This window comes from Triplophysa rosa, linkage group LG15 (genome assembly GCF_024868665.1).
Source record: "Triplophysa rosa linkage group LG15, Trosa_1v2, whole genome shotgun sequence".
NCBI lineage: Eukaryota > Metazoa > Chordata > Actinopteri > Cypriniformes > Nemacheilidae > Triplophysa > Triplophysa rosa.
Window position 1 is genome coordinate 10,898,174 of NC_079904.1, and position 17,371 is coordinate 10,915,544.

At 36.4% G+C, this 17,371-nt stretch overlaps 1 protein-coding gene across 1 annotated transcript; it reads left to right on the forward strand.

The window, feature by feature from the left end:
• Positions 1–863: 863 nt before the first annotated feature.
• itpk1a (inositol-tetrakisphosphate 1-kinase a) lies at positions 864–17,293 on the forward strand. Its single transcript, XM_057353341.1, has 11 exons — positions 864–1,227; positions 1,327–1,423; positions 3,203–3,227; positions 7,581–7,706; positions 8,196–8,313; positions 11,600–11,698; positions 11,834–11,874; positions 13,041–13,206; positions 14,531–14,598; positions 14,824–14,986; positions 15,593–17,293. The coding sequence occupies exons 2-11, from the start codon at positions 1,329–1,331 to the stop codon at positions 15,898–15,900; spliced, it is 1,209 nt and encodes a 402-aa protein (XP_057209324.1). The 5' UTR covers positions 864–1,227; positions 1,327–1,328; the 3' UTR covers positions 15,901–17,293.
• The last annotated feature ends 78 nt before the right edge of the window (positions 17,294–17,371 follow it).

Consider the following 17,371-nt stretch of genomic DNA (forward strand, 5'->3'; position numbering starts at 1 on the left):
TCATTCCTAGACTACATACTTAAAAGACAAAGAGGAAGTTGACCTAACGCAAGAAACCTCACACACCATTAAAGACTGTCAGTTAGCGCTGCTGTTGTATTTTATGGTGACGCGTATCTTCGACTAACATATGATCTTGATTTCGACAAAACCTACTTACTATGATCACACGATCAATCCATTTTGTGCGGTTTTAAGCAGCGAGTTCTTGAACAGAACAAAACAAAACGTTGTCACAGGATTGTTGTCATGCGACCTACTTCCTGGAATAGCAACATCCGGGAAATTTACATGAATCGCTTGCGTGACTTTATTTCGGACGCAAACGACTCTACTGCCCCCCTGAGGAGCTCTGTGGAACATATCTGGAATTGCGTTTAGTCGTTTAGTTTAAAAACGTTTAGAAATGTTGTGATTACTAAAATGCATTCAACTTAGATGAAAATATTTTTCTCACATTTTAATTAAAACACACACACATTCATACGCACCAGTGTCTTTATTACCCACAATCCATACCTCTTTGCTTTCTTTTCCATTTGTCATCGTAGGTTTGAATTGGTGTTATAATAAATAAAACCATGAACACTCGTATGATAAAGATGGCTTTGTAGGTAAACTAGCCTAGTAACCCCGATTAGTTTAACCGGGATTTTTGTAACGAAACTATGGCAATACAAATAATAATCCATCTATCAGAAAACGTTGGTTACTTTTACTATAATAAAATCAAGGGTTAAATGGATGGATTATTGAATGAATTCTGGGGCAGTTACCTTCACCAGTGAACCGGGCTAATAAGCCCGCCTCTAAAGGAGGGTGTGCCGGGAGCAAGTCAGTTTTGTCGGTGTCCAAATGGCCAATCAACATTACATCGCTGATCGACAGCATTGTCAAATAATGGACAGGACGTTTGGATATAAGGTTTAACATCTGAGCCAAGGGACACATGAGTCGGTTCTATACCGTGATGTGTCACGATGTGCTGTGTTTGTTATGTCGATATGTTCGGTGCCATATAAATAATGTGACGAAGTTGTCATAAAATTGAACAACTATTTAGACAGAGGGACGCGCATTCTGGAGGACATTGGCTATTAGAGTATTGACGACAGTCTAGAAACTGGGACTTTATAAGACGTATAGAAGAGATTTTAGCAATTGATCAAGACCTTATTTTCAGATCGCATTGATTTAGCGCCGGCTTTTCGGAAGTCACTCTGTCCGGTAAGTTCAAACATCCCTCTTTTTTAGATAGTGTATTATTTTAGCTTTTTGTGTGTTAGGGTTAAAACTTCATAACTGTACTGACATTTCTTCCCCTAGAAATGCAGACCTTTGTGAAAGGAAAGAGGGTTGGATACTGGCTCAGCGAAAAGAAGATTAAAAAACTCAATTTCCAGACTTTCGTGGATATGTGCAGGTGCGTAAAGCGCGCGTGTGGGCGCACGTCACACGATCATCCACATGTCATAATCAGCTTATCCAAAATACAAGTTACATTTTCTGTTTAGTAACCTATATGGCCATGTAAGTCATAATGAATTTTATTTTGTAATACACCCAAGTTATGGAGAAAATGGGGTGATATGGTGTAAGAAACATGATTCATCCGTTTACCTCATGTTCTTACGTTCAGCAGTCATCACCCCAGTATTTAATCTACTATGAACGTCAATGAAATGTCAATGACAAATAAGAACGAGATAATGAAGGTGAGAAATATTTGTACTTGTACATGTAATCTTTGTATGGGCTACACGTTGGTGTCATACATAGTTTTTATTTAATAACTCTGAAATGTGGCATAAAACTGCTCAAAATGTAATAAAATATAAGTGTGATATAATATATACTTCTCACACTTGTTTGATACTTATCAAACATTTTTGAAAGTTTATTTTATCTTCATAAATTTCTAAAGCATAAATCATATGTTTAACTTCATGTGACCAAAATAATTGTATTTTAAATATTTTTGCTTAATGTTTATCCCACATGAGTTTAAAGGGCACTCTTTGTGTTATGGTGTTCTTGTCACATGTCAACAAAAGGACTTTATACACGTCAACTTGGCGGACAAATGTTTTTCAAAAACACAACAAATTCCTTCCCTTCTTGTTTTTTTTTTTTATTCACAATCACTTGAAAATGTAATCTGAATGAATCTGAAGATCCATAGATAAACTCTGAATTCCAGTCTCAGAGGACTCAATCTACTTTATTTAAGAATTTGTCATTCAAGGAGTCTCTTCTTTCTATGGGAGATTGCTTGGATTCTAATAAATAGATGATAATAAACCATCTGTTGACATTTTACCATAAAACCACAATATCTGGACAAAGTTCACAGATTACCTGGATAAGTACCATATTGGCAGTCGCTTTAAAAGTAACATTACTTGCATATCTCAAACTCCACGCATTCCTAAGAGTCTGCAGCAAGATCATGCTCGTAACGTATTTAACGTTTTGCATGACATACGGCTGTACTGTAAAGCTCTAAAAATGCTGTGCCATACATTAGATGTGTATGTGTGTGGATGACATATCACGCGTGGGCTACATGACATTTCTGAGTGACTGTAACAGGATGGTTTTTCGAAATTGCTCTTGAGAATACAAATAACCGGTTTCCAAGGGTTTTGACATAAACTTGATAAACATGTTCAGTTATGAGGTTTTAAAAACGAACACAAGCACCTCAGGTTGTCAGCTGACATTGCTGACAGACTGCTACCATGACATAGTCATTACATCATCACGGGCTGCAGAACGCGCTGGTGATTTCATCTTTTAGCTTTCTTCAGGGTCTTAAAACCCTGAGGTGACATTGTTCATTTTATGATTTGTTTCTTCTCTTTAAATGTTTTTATGTGTGTTTTAAAATGGGTGTGTGTTTGATTTTTGTATGCTTTTAACGTGATTCTCACTTGTTTGGGTGAGAAAGAGCAGTTTAGGTTTCTCCCAGTTCACTGAATGTCTGATAAAACAGAAATATTTTTAGTTTTATCTGTTTTATTTTTAAGTGCAAACACTTCTTTATTGTGTCATGTTGAGAAAATGTGTCATACCTCAATGCATACTTAATATTTCCATGTTGTCCATGTAATTCAGAGTAAACAATACTACAATTACAAAGCATACAGTAACAATTTAAAACATGAAAACAAGAATAATTTTCTCTTCTTTTTCCTTTCAGGAAACAGGGGATAGAGATGATCCAGGTAAGCAAAACTGATTTGTCTTTTCTAAAACACAAGTCACCTTTCTTTATATAAAGTGTGTTGAATTACTGACAGTTTCACAATACCATTGACAGGCTGTTTTCTAGACATTTAAAAGTGCCCTACAGTAAATGACAATCAATATGCCTGTGTACATAAAACAGTAAAAAGTCAAAAATATAATAAAAAAGAATCAAACAAAATTTCAGTCACCTTACACTGTAAAATGTTACATGGGTTATCATGCTCATGTTATAGTTATTATTGTCCTTCAATAAATGCCTGTAAAAAACGTAAAGCTTCTAGAAACATTTAGCTTCAAAACGGTTCCCAGACGATTTCTAATGTAGCCCTAAAATAGCCTAAAACAAACAAAATTATTTTTAGTTATTTATCTTTACAAAGTTGCTTGAATGGCAATGAAAAGCACTTAATAGCCTTTTCTAGGCCATTGCCGTTCATATCAGGTTGATCAGATTTGCAGCTGAACCACTGCCTTGATAAATTATCCGTCATTAACCACTCATCAGGAAATTCTAGGAAGTGATGTTGATGTCGTGAATAATAGTGCATTGGTATGGCAAAATACACACTGGTCTTTTTGTCTGGCATGGATCCCTGCTTAATCAATCGTATTTGGATTCGGTCAAGACAGTGATATTCCGGAGGATACAGTATGATATACCCAATATCTCCCCACTGATAACAGCAGCAATGTAAATAGTTTTACTTGCGTTTTGCCCTACTAGCTTGGCCAGGGTTCAGATCTTGGTCTTTTACAAATGTCACAATTTCTCATACAAAGACAAGTGTTATCCCTTTATTAGTATTTAAAGAATGATTCTGTTGAGTTTGTGATACCCTCCCTTGGCTTTACCTTGACATTGATAAATCATTAGTCACATGAGTCACATAGATATAAAAGCCATTAGTTCTAGCCATTTCATTTTAGAGGCCATTTCTTTTTAGAAATTTGCAAATCTGATGTGCAGTCAACGCTTCTTGTTGATAATAAATAGAAGGTTTGATATAAATTGATGGTTTTATAATGTCGAAAAATTGTTATTACTAATCGGATACCTTTTATGTGTTATGATTGTGTTAACTCCAAAAGATCAGTTTTTCTTCTGTTAAGGCACGCACACAACAGTTTCATATCATTTCTCTATGGAATAACATTGTTCATAAGGTTTTGTACTTTTAATTGTAATGTTAGTTAAGTCACTTTATTGTCCACAAGTGGAAAATTGTCTTTGGCTTCACCACATAAATACATTCAACATCATCATACAAATCACATAAATGACATTATAAAACGGTCAGTTCTGGTCCTTGATTCTGATTGGCTGAGCGGAGTTCTAAGCCGTTATAAAATACCTCAATATATAACGGCTGACCGCACCACATAGCCTAAATATCATTTTATTTACTTTATTTTATGAAACCTTGCTAAGCATATGGAATATCAGTTTTATAAAAGCAATAAGCCCCGCGAAGCAGTGGGTTACAGTGCATTTTATAACAGCTACGGGGTTTTAGGCACTCCGCTTCGCGTCGTGCCACAACGCTTGGCTTATTGCTTTAATAAGTAACACAATCTCCCCTTCTCATTACTCAGATTCTATTATTTAAAATTCTGACAGCAGTTGGCAAATGACATTTGATACACATTTTTCCTTGCTTGAGGTTGTCTAAAACTGAAATTTAATGATAAAATGAAGAGTTTGGTTCCAAAAGTCAATAACTCCATTTTTAAAATGATTCAAAAATCATGTTTTTTATTGTGCATTCCAATTTACATCAATCAAACTGCAGTTGGTTTTGATTTAAGCCACAATAACTAAATAAATACAGCTAACTAACACAATAAAACACGATAAAAACATGATAACATCATAAAAAACATGATTTTTGAACATTTTTAAGAACGGGGTTATCTCATTTTGGAACCGAACTCTTCAAATATTTCATTAATTTAGAAAATTGCAACAAGCATTTTCACTAGTAGATGTTTGACCCATTTAGGAGCAAATGACTGACTGTTTGTGGTTATGTTGTCAGTGGATATATGAAGACAGTGTTTGCACATTCCAGCAGGACATGCCCTTGTCAACCATGTTTATGTTTAAAAGGAACTGATGTGGCCCTAAGAGAAATACTTGAACCAGCTCTGAGCAGGTTACAGGGACTGGTTAAAATTTATGAATTATATGTTTATGGACAAACATTGTTCTTTGAAGTTGTGCTGTGGACAGTGCATTACCGTAGTAATAAAGAGAATTCTGGGAAGAGTTCCACAGTCACTTTATTTTGTTTTGGGCGTGAAGGCCGGTTGGATTCGTGTTGCCATTTAAAATAGGAGAGGGAGACCAAGGTGCTGTTTTTTCAATCCGCTTTATTATTAGCCAGGCAGCTCCACTGATAAGAGTCAGCGAGGACTTTTCTCCACTCTCAAACTGAATGGACAGATGCATAATAAATGCCTCTTTGCTATCCACGCTATGTAGGGTGTGGACAGCAAAGAGACTGAAGGATAGACTTTGACCTGCTTTTATGTCACACAATAGGCTACTCAGCTGCACCCAGTCATAGATTTTATTCACTAAAGTGCTTAACGCAAACAATCAGCGAGCTGATCACATTAGACACATTACACTAAAGTGTCAATGATGTCAATATTGTGATTACTGAATCGTCGCTGAAATCAATTATGAGGAGACATCTTTTTTGTTTAATGTTTTAATGTTATCATTTCATGTTATCAGTGTCTGAAAGGTGATTAATGGCTCTTTGAGTGTCTTGTATGATTTATGGCTTTGTGTTTTCTGAACGCAGATGGTGTTAATCGATATTTCTTCATCATTATGTGGTTCCCTGTCTGATCAGCATGTTCTGCTTTGCTATTTAACTATTTTATAGCTCCATAGTACAGTGTACTTTAATAACTGTAGTTTCAGCATGTTACCAGCATAGAGATAAGGTTGTCCTTTTTAAAGGAACACTTCACCCAAAAATGAAAAATTTATTCAGCCTTAAGTTGTTCCAAACCTGTAAAAATGTCTTTGTTCTGTTAAACACAAAGAAAGATGTTTGGAAGAATGTTAGCAACTGGCAGTTCTGGGGCACCATTGACTACCATAGTAGGAAAAAATATTGTATGTTTTTTTTGTTCTGTTGAACTCAAAAGAAGATATTTTGAGGAATGTAGGAAAGCAATCAGTTCTGGGGTACTTTTGACTACCATTTTATTTTTTTCTACTATGGTTGTCAATGATGCCCCAGAACTGTCAGTTGCATTCTTCTAAATATCTTTCTTTGTGTTCAGCCAAACAAAGACCTTTTGGAACAGGTTTGGAACAACTAGAGGGTAATTCATGACAGAATTTTCATTTTTTGGGTGAACTATCCCTTTAAGCATGCCCAAGAATGTACTCAAACAATTTCAAAAATGTAATATCCTGAGGGCTTTTTTACTTTAGCCGGTTTTGTGAAATGTTGTGTTGGCTACCTCTTCTTTTTTTATTAGCTTAGAATGTTTTGAATTACTATTTTCTTTGGTCATTTTCAATATTGTGGTTTGAGATTTATTTCCAATGTATTGAAGTCAGTAACCCTTGATAGAAGAAAATGACTTGTTCAAGAATCCAGGAACGACGTTTTGTTTGTAGATGAACCTTGTTTGCTGGTATCTCCAGGGTTTGTAAGGGTGACACCTCACTGCTCAGCAAACTTTGGTTCTGCTTTTCAGGAAGAAGTTAAATGGAAAGTGGAAATAGAAGAGCGATAAATTAGCGAAGCACATGGGGGGTCATTATTTTCAGGAAGCAGTGATTCTCTTCTCTGAAGGTTCTTTGAAACATTACAGATGTTTAAATGACGTAAGCGTGGCTCATTCTGCTGCATCATCATCAGATGTTGTGTGAATCAGGTGAATATCCGCTAAAAGAAGTGACGTGTACTGATGCATGTTCTGTAACGTAGTGTAGTGGAATCTGTGTGTCATGTTTGTCGCGACATGTAATGTGAAAGCATTTCCAGACATTGTCATTTAAAGGTTGAGCAGTAGCAGGAACAGGCCAATAAGCCCCTTAGGATCACTATCAGAATTTAACTGGATTAACTGGAATTTCAAAACATGATTGTGATGGTTTTCGATGTGATCACATGTTCAGCCAATTCAGGTTAATTCACTAAAATACATAAGCATACAGATTTCCTTAGGAATAATACTTTAGCATCATGCATGACATTTATTCATCCTTCATTCATACTGTACATTGACATTGAGCAGAGGGTTGTTGAGAATGGCTTGTGGATGTTTACTGAGCTCTTGACCTTGTTCCTCCGGTTTAGCTGGATCTGAGCCAGCCAATAGAGAAGCAGGGTCCGTTTGATGTCATCATCCACAAGCTGACCGACCACATTGTTGATGCTGACCAGAATGTCACAGAATCCCTTCTACTTGTACAGGGTGTCCAGGTAAATAAGCACCTAAACTTCACGTTTCTCTGCTCTCTATTTAACAGCATCCCTTAAAGGAACAGTTCGACCAAAAATAAAAATTCTGTCATCATTTACTCACCCTGAAGTTGTACCAAATCTGTATAAATGTCTTTGTTCCGATGAACACAGAGAAAGATATTTGGAAGAACGCTTGAAACCAAACAGTTATTGGACACCATTGTCTACCATAGGAAAATTACAATGGTAACATTCTTCAAAATATCTTCTTTTGTGTTCATCCAGAACTGTTTGGTTACAAGCATTCTTCCAAATTACATCCCCAGAGAACTGCCTTATCTTGAAGTGATTCTTTATGACACTGTAACAGTTTCAAAATCAGACATAATGGTGTGCAATATCATCACCTTAGTTTTTATGCACCTACAATATTTTTTTTATTTTACTGCATTTACATATAAAATAAAGTCAGTGAGTGCATTATCAGTGTTTTTGATCTCTTTGCAGGACTACATAGACGCTCACCCTGAAACTGTTATTCTGGACCCTCTTCCGGCCATACGTACCCTGCTGGACCGATGCAAGTCATATAAGCTAATTCAAAAAATTGAAGACGACATGCAAGGTCTGTCTACAGCATAGCCACATAAAGATATATTCAGTCGCAGTCCTTCCGAAACCTTAGAAGTACAAACTCTCTGTTTTTCAGGAAATGGATAAAACACTGTTCTTTTAGGCCCGATTCACATTTCGTGGCTTTTTCACGTGCATATTCGTTATTTTAAATGTAGACGCGTGGCAGGCGCGCGCAAATAGGGGGCGACGCGGTCGCGACGCGCACATTTTTGTAGGCGTGTCGGTGCCGCATTGAGATAGAAATAGTTCAACTTTTCGGAGTGACGCGCGCGCACCGCGGGTCATTTGAAGAGAGAAAGACGCGCGGCTCGCGTTTTCCACGGGGTTTTAGACTTGAGATGTGAATCGGGCCTAAAACTGTACTTTTAATACTTTTTGTTGGTTAGATATTTGCAAAACTCAGTGACAAAAAAAGGTGACTAATAATAATACAATGTTTTTTAAAAAGTTGTTTCACTTTAATTTTTACTGTTTCTTTATGAAGTTTAACATGCTGAATAGGAAAATCACATTAATTCTTTTACCATCGACGGTACTCGAATTAAATATATTTTCACATATTTATACATTTTTTCATTATTATTACTCGTACGCAGAAATTACAAGGTACTCACTGAGCTCAATACAACAGTTTAACATAAAAGTTAATAAAAATGAGTCGTTCAAAACTTCAGAAGTGTACATTTTAACGTTTTTGTCTTTTATGACTAATACTGTCCTCAGTATTATGTTAAGTTCCAGACGTAGTCACCTATCTTCGCTTCATCACACCTTCCCTGTGCTACAGAAATTTCTAGAATTTTCTAACAGTGACAATTGGAAAATCATTTTTTTAATATGTGAAAATTTGTGCAGTTTTTGTGTATTTGCAATATACCGACATATCGTAATTAATCATATAAGCTCAAAATTTACTTGAGCTAAATATACACTAAAACATGGCTGTTACATGAAAATACATATTGCCACAATAATTAGCACCACAGAATTGTACAACAACTATAAAAATGATTTATGGTAATAAAAAAATCACAAAATATGGAGAGAAAAGGTTTCAGAAGGACAGAAGCTATACACATGCACGATTTAATGTGATCACACAGAAACACTCTTATCTCATCAAAAGTTACCGATAGTAGTTTAACATTGCTGTGAATGTCCTCTCAGTTTTTATTTAAATAAAAATATGAAACACAAACATGATACGTCATTATGTTCTACAAACCTTAATAGATAGCAATGAGCTGTTTAGCAATGAATATAAAGTCAGTGACATTAAATCTGAACATCAGTAATATTAAATTTCAATATTCAGTTCAATTATCTGAAAATCAATAATGTTGAGTTTGAATCTGAACATTGCTTGCATTTAAAAAGATAGTTTACCCAGTGGTGCTTTGTTCTCCATTACTGGGTTGGCACAAGGAGGGCAGGTTTTGGCCTTTGGGCAGGGAAAGTATGAGGCTTATGGATAGCTTATGTCCTAAAGCTGCTGAGTTGTTCGTTCTTTATACTGCTTGCATGCTGTATTCACTGACTGCAAAAAGAGCAGGAGGCCCTGCTGCATCTACAGGCCAACAGAACAACCAGCTGTGAATCTGACGTAGTGCCGAAGTGATCCCATCTCTGGTTTTCCTCTCATTCACAATATTCAGCTCAATTATTCAGTAGAAAAGTTATACAGTAGAAGTGTATACACTTATAAAATTCTGCAGGAAGGTACGAAAGGCTGTGCTGTATTGTAAATAGTCATGGTTGGAAGATGTTGTTAGACAAAAATGGTTAGAACAAATATTAAGAATACAAGTTTGGTCAAATTAAAAAGCCAGTCAGTATTCATTGCAGAGAAAGCTGTCTATCTGAAGTTTAGTGATGTACCAGAGAGACTTGTGGGTACAAGAGTGTCAGCTAAGGGTTAATGTGAAGTTAACCATCAGCCTCATTGCCTCCTCTGTCTCTAGGAGGGAGAGACCTCTGTTTAGGATACAAAGGGAGTGACTATTTTCTTGGGCCCGTTTACCAGGCAACCGCCTCTGTGGCTGTTAACTTATAAAACAACACTGCAGGGGATTCTGGGAAAGGAAAGATAACACAGCTCATATACCCTGAATATTACACAAGATCTAGTTTTGAAACAACTGCATGTTGTGCACTATAAGCACAATCAATGACCGATTTAGTGAAATGAGTCTGGGTGAATTTTTCCAAGAGCTAATCTGATCCATGTGAGCAGATGACAACAGTTTGTTGTGGTCTCAGTGTTTGAATGTAAAACATTCCATTCTGATGTTATGGCATACCTCACTACTGTTTTGGATGAGTCGAGCTAAAGTCAGTTGACTTAATTGTGTAAGTTTGTGCTTGTTCTTGGGTTCATAGTGAATCATAAAAAACATATTCTTTATGTATCATTGTCACACATCAATCACATTGCTGCATTTGGTGCCTGTGATCTTTAAAGATTTTAATTCTTTCAGCGCTAATGTCAAATTTTACAGTATTATAATATGCTGAATCCCTCAACATGGACAAAAAAATCTTGTTTTTAAGGGACTGTAAATATAAATCTGTATAAAAGCTGCGTGTAATATTTAAGTGACATCAAATGGAAGTTGAAAATTCACAGATATCGCAGCCGTTTCGTTGTGAATGTTTCCATAGTTCCAGTAGTAATATTATCCTGTTGAAAGTATAATCATCATTTAAAATGTGGGCAGGTTACACATCATTAGGACACATACAGACTGCGTGTCTACAAGAAAATTGTTCAGACTAGGCTGGTTCGTCTCAACAAGATGCTGTTGTCGTGCCTGTTTTCAATCACGTGTGTACGTCAGAGTAAAGAAAAAGACGAGAGGAAGATGAAAATAACACACATCACATCAAAGAAAACAGTTTGGGCCTAAAATACGTATTTATTTCAGCCAGACCTTTATAAACAAGAGAAGTCTGAGTCAGTGTGTAAACAAACATGGTCAAATAGGTTAGGTGCTAAGAGACAAGGAGATGACTTACAAAAGTATGGAGAGAGTTTCTTATTTAGAAATAATAGAAATGGAGGAAACCGTTTATTTATGTTCCTGTAGCTCAACTAGTAGAGCATGGTGCTAACAACACCATAATTGTGAGTTTGTTTTGATGAAAATATTCCTTGAGTGCCTAAAAGCATCTGCTAAATTAATAACAAATCCACAGCGTAAACTGAATGATCAAATATTATGAGTGAATGAACAGAACCAGCATGTTCTTCATCTCTACGTGTATGTGTTGTGTAGATGACAGGATCTGCTCTCCTCCCTTCATGGTTCTTAAGAGTGAATGTAACGCAGAGACCCTGGAGAAGCTCCACAAGAATGGAATTACATTTCCTTTCAGTGAGTTTATGCCATTCGAAACCTTGTCAAGAAATGTTCACAACAATTCACAATTATTTGTTGAGTTTTACTGAATTTGCATAGTTTGTTTCCTTTAGTGATGCAGCTTTTCACTCAATTTTTGTTCCATTTCAGTTTGCAAACCTCAGGTAGCTCATGGCACCAACTCTCATGAGGTAGGCGAACATTCACTGCTTCTACTATTTTGGCATTTTTTACATTTTTACGTCTAGTACAGTTAATTAAATGTTTATTTAACAGTATATTTCAAAACGATGACGAATCATTTTAAAATAAAAAATAATCTTGGATAGAGAAGGTTAATATTTGTCTGATATGTTACAGACCATGTGTTTAAAACTAGATACTTCATGTTGGGATCATTTTATTAGATATGTTCAACATTTTTGTTTAATTCTTTAATAATGTACCCTTTTATTGTACTCTTTTTGTGAAAAGTGCTGTACAGTATATCTATTAAATGCTACGTAATAGAAAAATACTGTACTGTACTATAGTATTATTTATATCTGTTACGTTGCTACATGATGTTCATGAAGTTCATTATTTCCAGTGTTTTATGAAACTAATTATTACAGTTATAAAAGTATCACAGAGATCATGTTGATGGAGTATTTGTAATTTAGTGAGAGAAAGATGAGAAACCTGAAATGTATATCTCAGTGATATCTCAGCAACACTGTGGTCGCTTCTGCTTTTTAAAGATTCATTTCAGTCGCTGTGGAAGTGTGATGCTAAAATTAGATAAAAATTACTTCAGTTTTTATTTTAAGGTGCAAATTAGTTTTATTCGCATGTTCCGCTACAGAGAACATTAGAGGAAATAAAGGCAGAGCTCTTATTGCACGGAATCACAAGCAGTCCGTGGATGATTAACAGGGGTGCAGCCTCTGTTGCTATGGAGACCGTATCTTTGATTGTCAGTGACTAATGTAAAGGCAAAGTCTCAGACACTTACATTCCTTCAGAATAATACTCAAAGACAAGAGTACATTTGTTTCACAGTGTTGACAGTGAGGGTAGAAAGTTTAATGTGTCACTAAACTATATGTGTGTAACCAGGTTGATTGTCATTGGCTTTTATGACACTGGGCCTGAGGTTTGTTTAGCTATAGGGAAGGGCACATGCAATATACATCTCTACTGAGAATGGGTTTGAGGGGGTTCGTGTGTCGAGAAACTATAACCACACCTCAGGAGACAAGGGTCATTGTGCATCTCATAAAGAATGATAGACTTTAGTGTTTACTTTGTACAAGAATGCATATATTACTTTATAGTAGCACCAACTGCTTGTGTTGATTTGTTTTCTGTTCAATAGATGGCCATCATCTTTAGTGAGGAAGATCTGACAGACATCAAGCCCCCGTGTGTAATCCAGAGCTTCATTAACCATAATGCAGTGCTGTATAAAGTGTTTATCGTGGGAGAGGCTTACAGCGTGGTGCAACGGCCCTCGATTAGGAATTTTCCCTCTGGACCCACCGGTCAGTTGTTTTACACCAACATCCTCGCAAAAAATTTCATTCGATTAAAAATGATAGATTCATGGTATTGTTTAAAGGGCTCACGTGGTGCGAATACGTGTTTTTCTGTGTCTTTGGTGTGCTATAAGTTGCCCATACATGTATTAGTCACGTACAATTTCAAAAATTAAAGTGTCAGAACAAAAGATGCATTCTATCTAAAAGCGAATGCTCACCCAGACCTGCCTGAAACGCCTCGTGTAACCACACCCCCACAAATCTACGTCAGTTCGTGGTATGATTTGACCAAGACCGCCCAAATGTACATGCAAGTAAGGTGGGCGTACCTGTCAGTACAATTGAACCTGATGTTCCAAATACGGTCAAATAAGTTACGTTTCCATCACACGCTTGCAGTATTCGACCAATCACTACGCACTGGTAAATGGCCAATCATAGCACACCTCGCTTTGTAGAAAATCCATACACGGTATGTGGAAAATACAGCGTTTTTGAACCTTAAATCGTGTATACACATTGCATTACATCTAAAACAAACAATAATATTCGTTATAGCCGTGTCATATTAAATTCAACAGCTTTGTTTAAAAACAGTATACTAATCAGGACTTCAAATAGCTTTCATACTTGTTTCATTAGCGCTTAATACTTTCTGACGAGTGTTGTTTTACATTTTTAATCTTCGATGGCGCACGTGGAAATAAAGACAAAATTAACAAATTGCACTCACAAGGTAGGACACAAGTTCACTAGGTAGCATGGCGGCCAATAAAATCACTTTATAGAGTGCCAGGCCAAAGAATTTAGACATCAGGTCTCCTTTGGGTTGTTTGTATTTAAAGCCATCCACACAGACATATATCTTAACAAATACACCTTGTCGGGTTTCTAAGTTTACCTTGAAAGCTGTATTGGGGACAAAGTGAGATTGACATTAATGGCACTCGTGAGCAACTTCGTTTGATGTCTAGGGCCTCTTACCCTGCCTGGAACATTCCTTCGACATGTGTTAGTGATGTTTAGACCCAGTTTCTTTCCCTCTCTTTAAAACAAGTGGTTTATTTTGTCTTTGACATGGTATGTGTTCAGCGAGTGACTCACGAAACTTGGATGTCAGAATTGTTTGATGAATTGTGCCCCCGCCCCCCGATGGCCAATTCTATACACTGTTCCCAAACCCCATTGTGTTTAAAATGCAAATCATTTTGGGATTTCTAATATATATACTTTAAAGTAAAACAAGGGGTGGGATGGGAGGTTAGAAATAAGGTTAGGTTTTTGATTTTGGAGGCTAAATAATACTTGTGTTTTTATTATGTACTAGACAGGAGAGCTATATCCTTCAACAGTCATCATGTGTCCAAACCAGAGTCATCTTCTCATCTGACCTGTGTAAGTCAACTCTTGTTTAACTTTTAAAATGGAAACTATCTAAAGACATTTTTTAGACATTTACATTTTATCAAAAGCTGTTCGGTTTAAAAGACTAAAACAACCATTTTATCAAATGTTTGTAAGGAGTTATAAATACAAGCCAAGCTCAACTGAAGTAATAATCGTAAATGTTTTGCTGTAACAGGCATTTCTACTTTATGTCCTATTTCTGGTTTCCCTCAGAGAGACAACATGGAGGGTCAGTACTGGGCACCAAACAATGATGTCATTCAGAAAATGTCCAGAAGGTTACGAGAAGCCCTCAGCATTTCTCTGTTTGGGATTGACATCATCATCAACAACCAGACCGGCCAGCATGCCGTCATTGACATCAATGCATTTCCAGGTAAATGCAGTTTTTAAATATATTGAAAACAAGGACGTGAGGGTATTTAACTTTATGCAGTGAAACCTATTTCCACTTTCAGCAATGCTATATTGCAAACAGACCAGTAGGGGTCAGTAGGGAATTACACAATCTAGTGTTTGTTGATGTTAATAAACGTCAAGCTATTTCTTACATTCTTTATGAGTTTATGTAACTCTCAGTCATAACAAGTATTTATAGAGAGTGAAGACATTTTTCTTTTAGTTTAACGTCACTGATTCGCAAAATTTAGGAAAGATGAAAAGTTAAAGTACATTTAAAGCAGGTTATTTTACTTGTATCTGCAGACACAGCTGTGTTTGTCGGCTTACTGTGTGTTCTAAAACCACCTGGCCTTCTCATCGTCTGTTGCTATGGTGATCTTGTGTATCTAGCAGGGAAAGGCCCTTTGATAGCTCTCAGCGGTACATGCAATGAGTCCCATGACAGTACAAGAGTACATCAACAGATGATTTCTGTTCTCTCCCGTCTGCTGTTTTATTAATCCGCCTTTCCGAGAGCTCTCACAATCCTTTCAAGGTTTCAAGGTACTGTAGTCTGAAATGACCCTTAATTTTCATCCAGGTTATGAGGGGGTCCCTGCGTTTTTTGATGACCTGCTGAGTCACATCACCAGCGTCCTGCGAGGTCAGGTATCTAGCGGAGCGTCATGCGGTCATCTGAAAGCGAACGGAATAGGACAGAACCCATCCGTAGCCTGTGGGATGCCCTGCGGCATGCTGGGAAATGAAAGCAGTTGCTGGTTGATGGACAGTGAGGGAATAAAAAAAGGCTCTCATCAGGGACGGAGTTCTTGCGGGGCCTGCAGGGCTCCAAACTTTCACCAGCACGCTAGATCCGGTTTAGCAGCAGCTGAGACTTCATCACAATGAGACTTCATGTTAATCTAGTAGAATATTTGATGACCATTCCCAAACCAATTCAACCCTCGTAAAATGGTGTAAAATAATTATGTTGTCCATGATTTAATGTCTGTCAATTGTTTTCTCAGAGTTGATTTATTTAAATTCATGTTCAAAAGCGGAAACCTGGTACTGTATGTGGTATGATTTTGTTATAAATGACTTGCACTGATTTTATTTACAGAAAAGGGGTCTTGTAGAGGAATTGAAAATGTATAAATAGCTAGGTAGCTACATAACTTGAAAGGAGTGTCATTTGTGTGATGTTACTGTTAGATGTTATACTTTTCAGGAAACTAGTGCCCACTGCCCAGTTAGCTTTAATGCTTCTAAAAAGTATGAACATTAATTTCTTAAAAACTGAATTTGCAGCTGTTTACTTTTTCAAACTGTAAAAGATTGTAGCGTAAAATGTTTTTATAGAGTAACCATTTAATATCTGGAGAGACCTGTTGTTCTTTCTTTAAAACATTATTTTTACACTTACAGGTGCTATGATAGTATATTGGATTATTCATTGTAGGAAATATGACTTAATATGTTGTGGCTATGGACGAATGACCTTTTCTGATTATGGTTATAAAAAAATGCAGTTTGAGTTAAAGGAAAAGTTCACCCGAAAACTACCCCTAAAGCTATCCCTGGTTAGTCACACTTGTGTTGTTTTAAATAATTATTTCATTGAAGACAAGAGAAAAGTTGACTTTGTTTTTATTTCCTATTTGGAACAACATAAGGGAGAGTAAATGGTGGCAGAAATTGTTTTGGTATGAAAAGTCTCGTTGAAATCGTTTCCTCTGGCCTGTTCTGTCCCCCATTGCTATGGTATATTTGTACATGATGTATAATTTGTATATATGTTGATTATTTTCTTCCTTTTGGCATTTAAAAGGCATAAAAAGCCTTTTAAATGTCATGAAGCAATGAACCAAATATAAAAAACAGAACTCTGATGTTGTGAATCATAATATTTTTTATTATTATTTACATCATGTCTAGTGATGTAAATTCAAATTTACAGATTCAAACACTTAGTCGCATAGTCACATAGAATCATTTACTTAGAAAAACATTTCTTCTCATTTCTTCTCTTGCGTCTTGCATTTTCTTCCTAAATGAATTCCCAAAAAGAAGTTCATTTCTGTCATCACCATAAATAATAAAAACATTATTGCCTGTGGATCATAAGACTTAATAATAGGTACTATTTCTGAGACGTTTAAGTTAACATTTGAATTCTTGGTAGTTTTCTGTAAATTATTTTCTCACAATATATGTACTGAATGCGTTAGGAAGCAAGCACAAGAAAGCAAAGCACAGGAGCTAAAAGAGGACATAATAGGACCTGCCTCAGGACCTTAATGGAGTAACCAGGGGGCGGTTATATTACATGGAAGGGATGAATCAGAGAATCTGTGGCGCTTGCACTGCTGTAGACTGA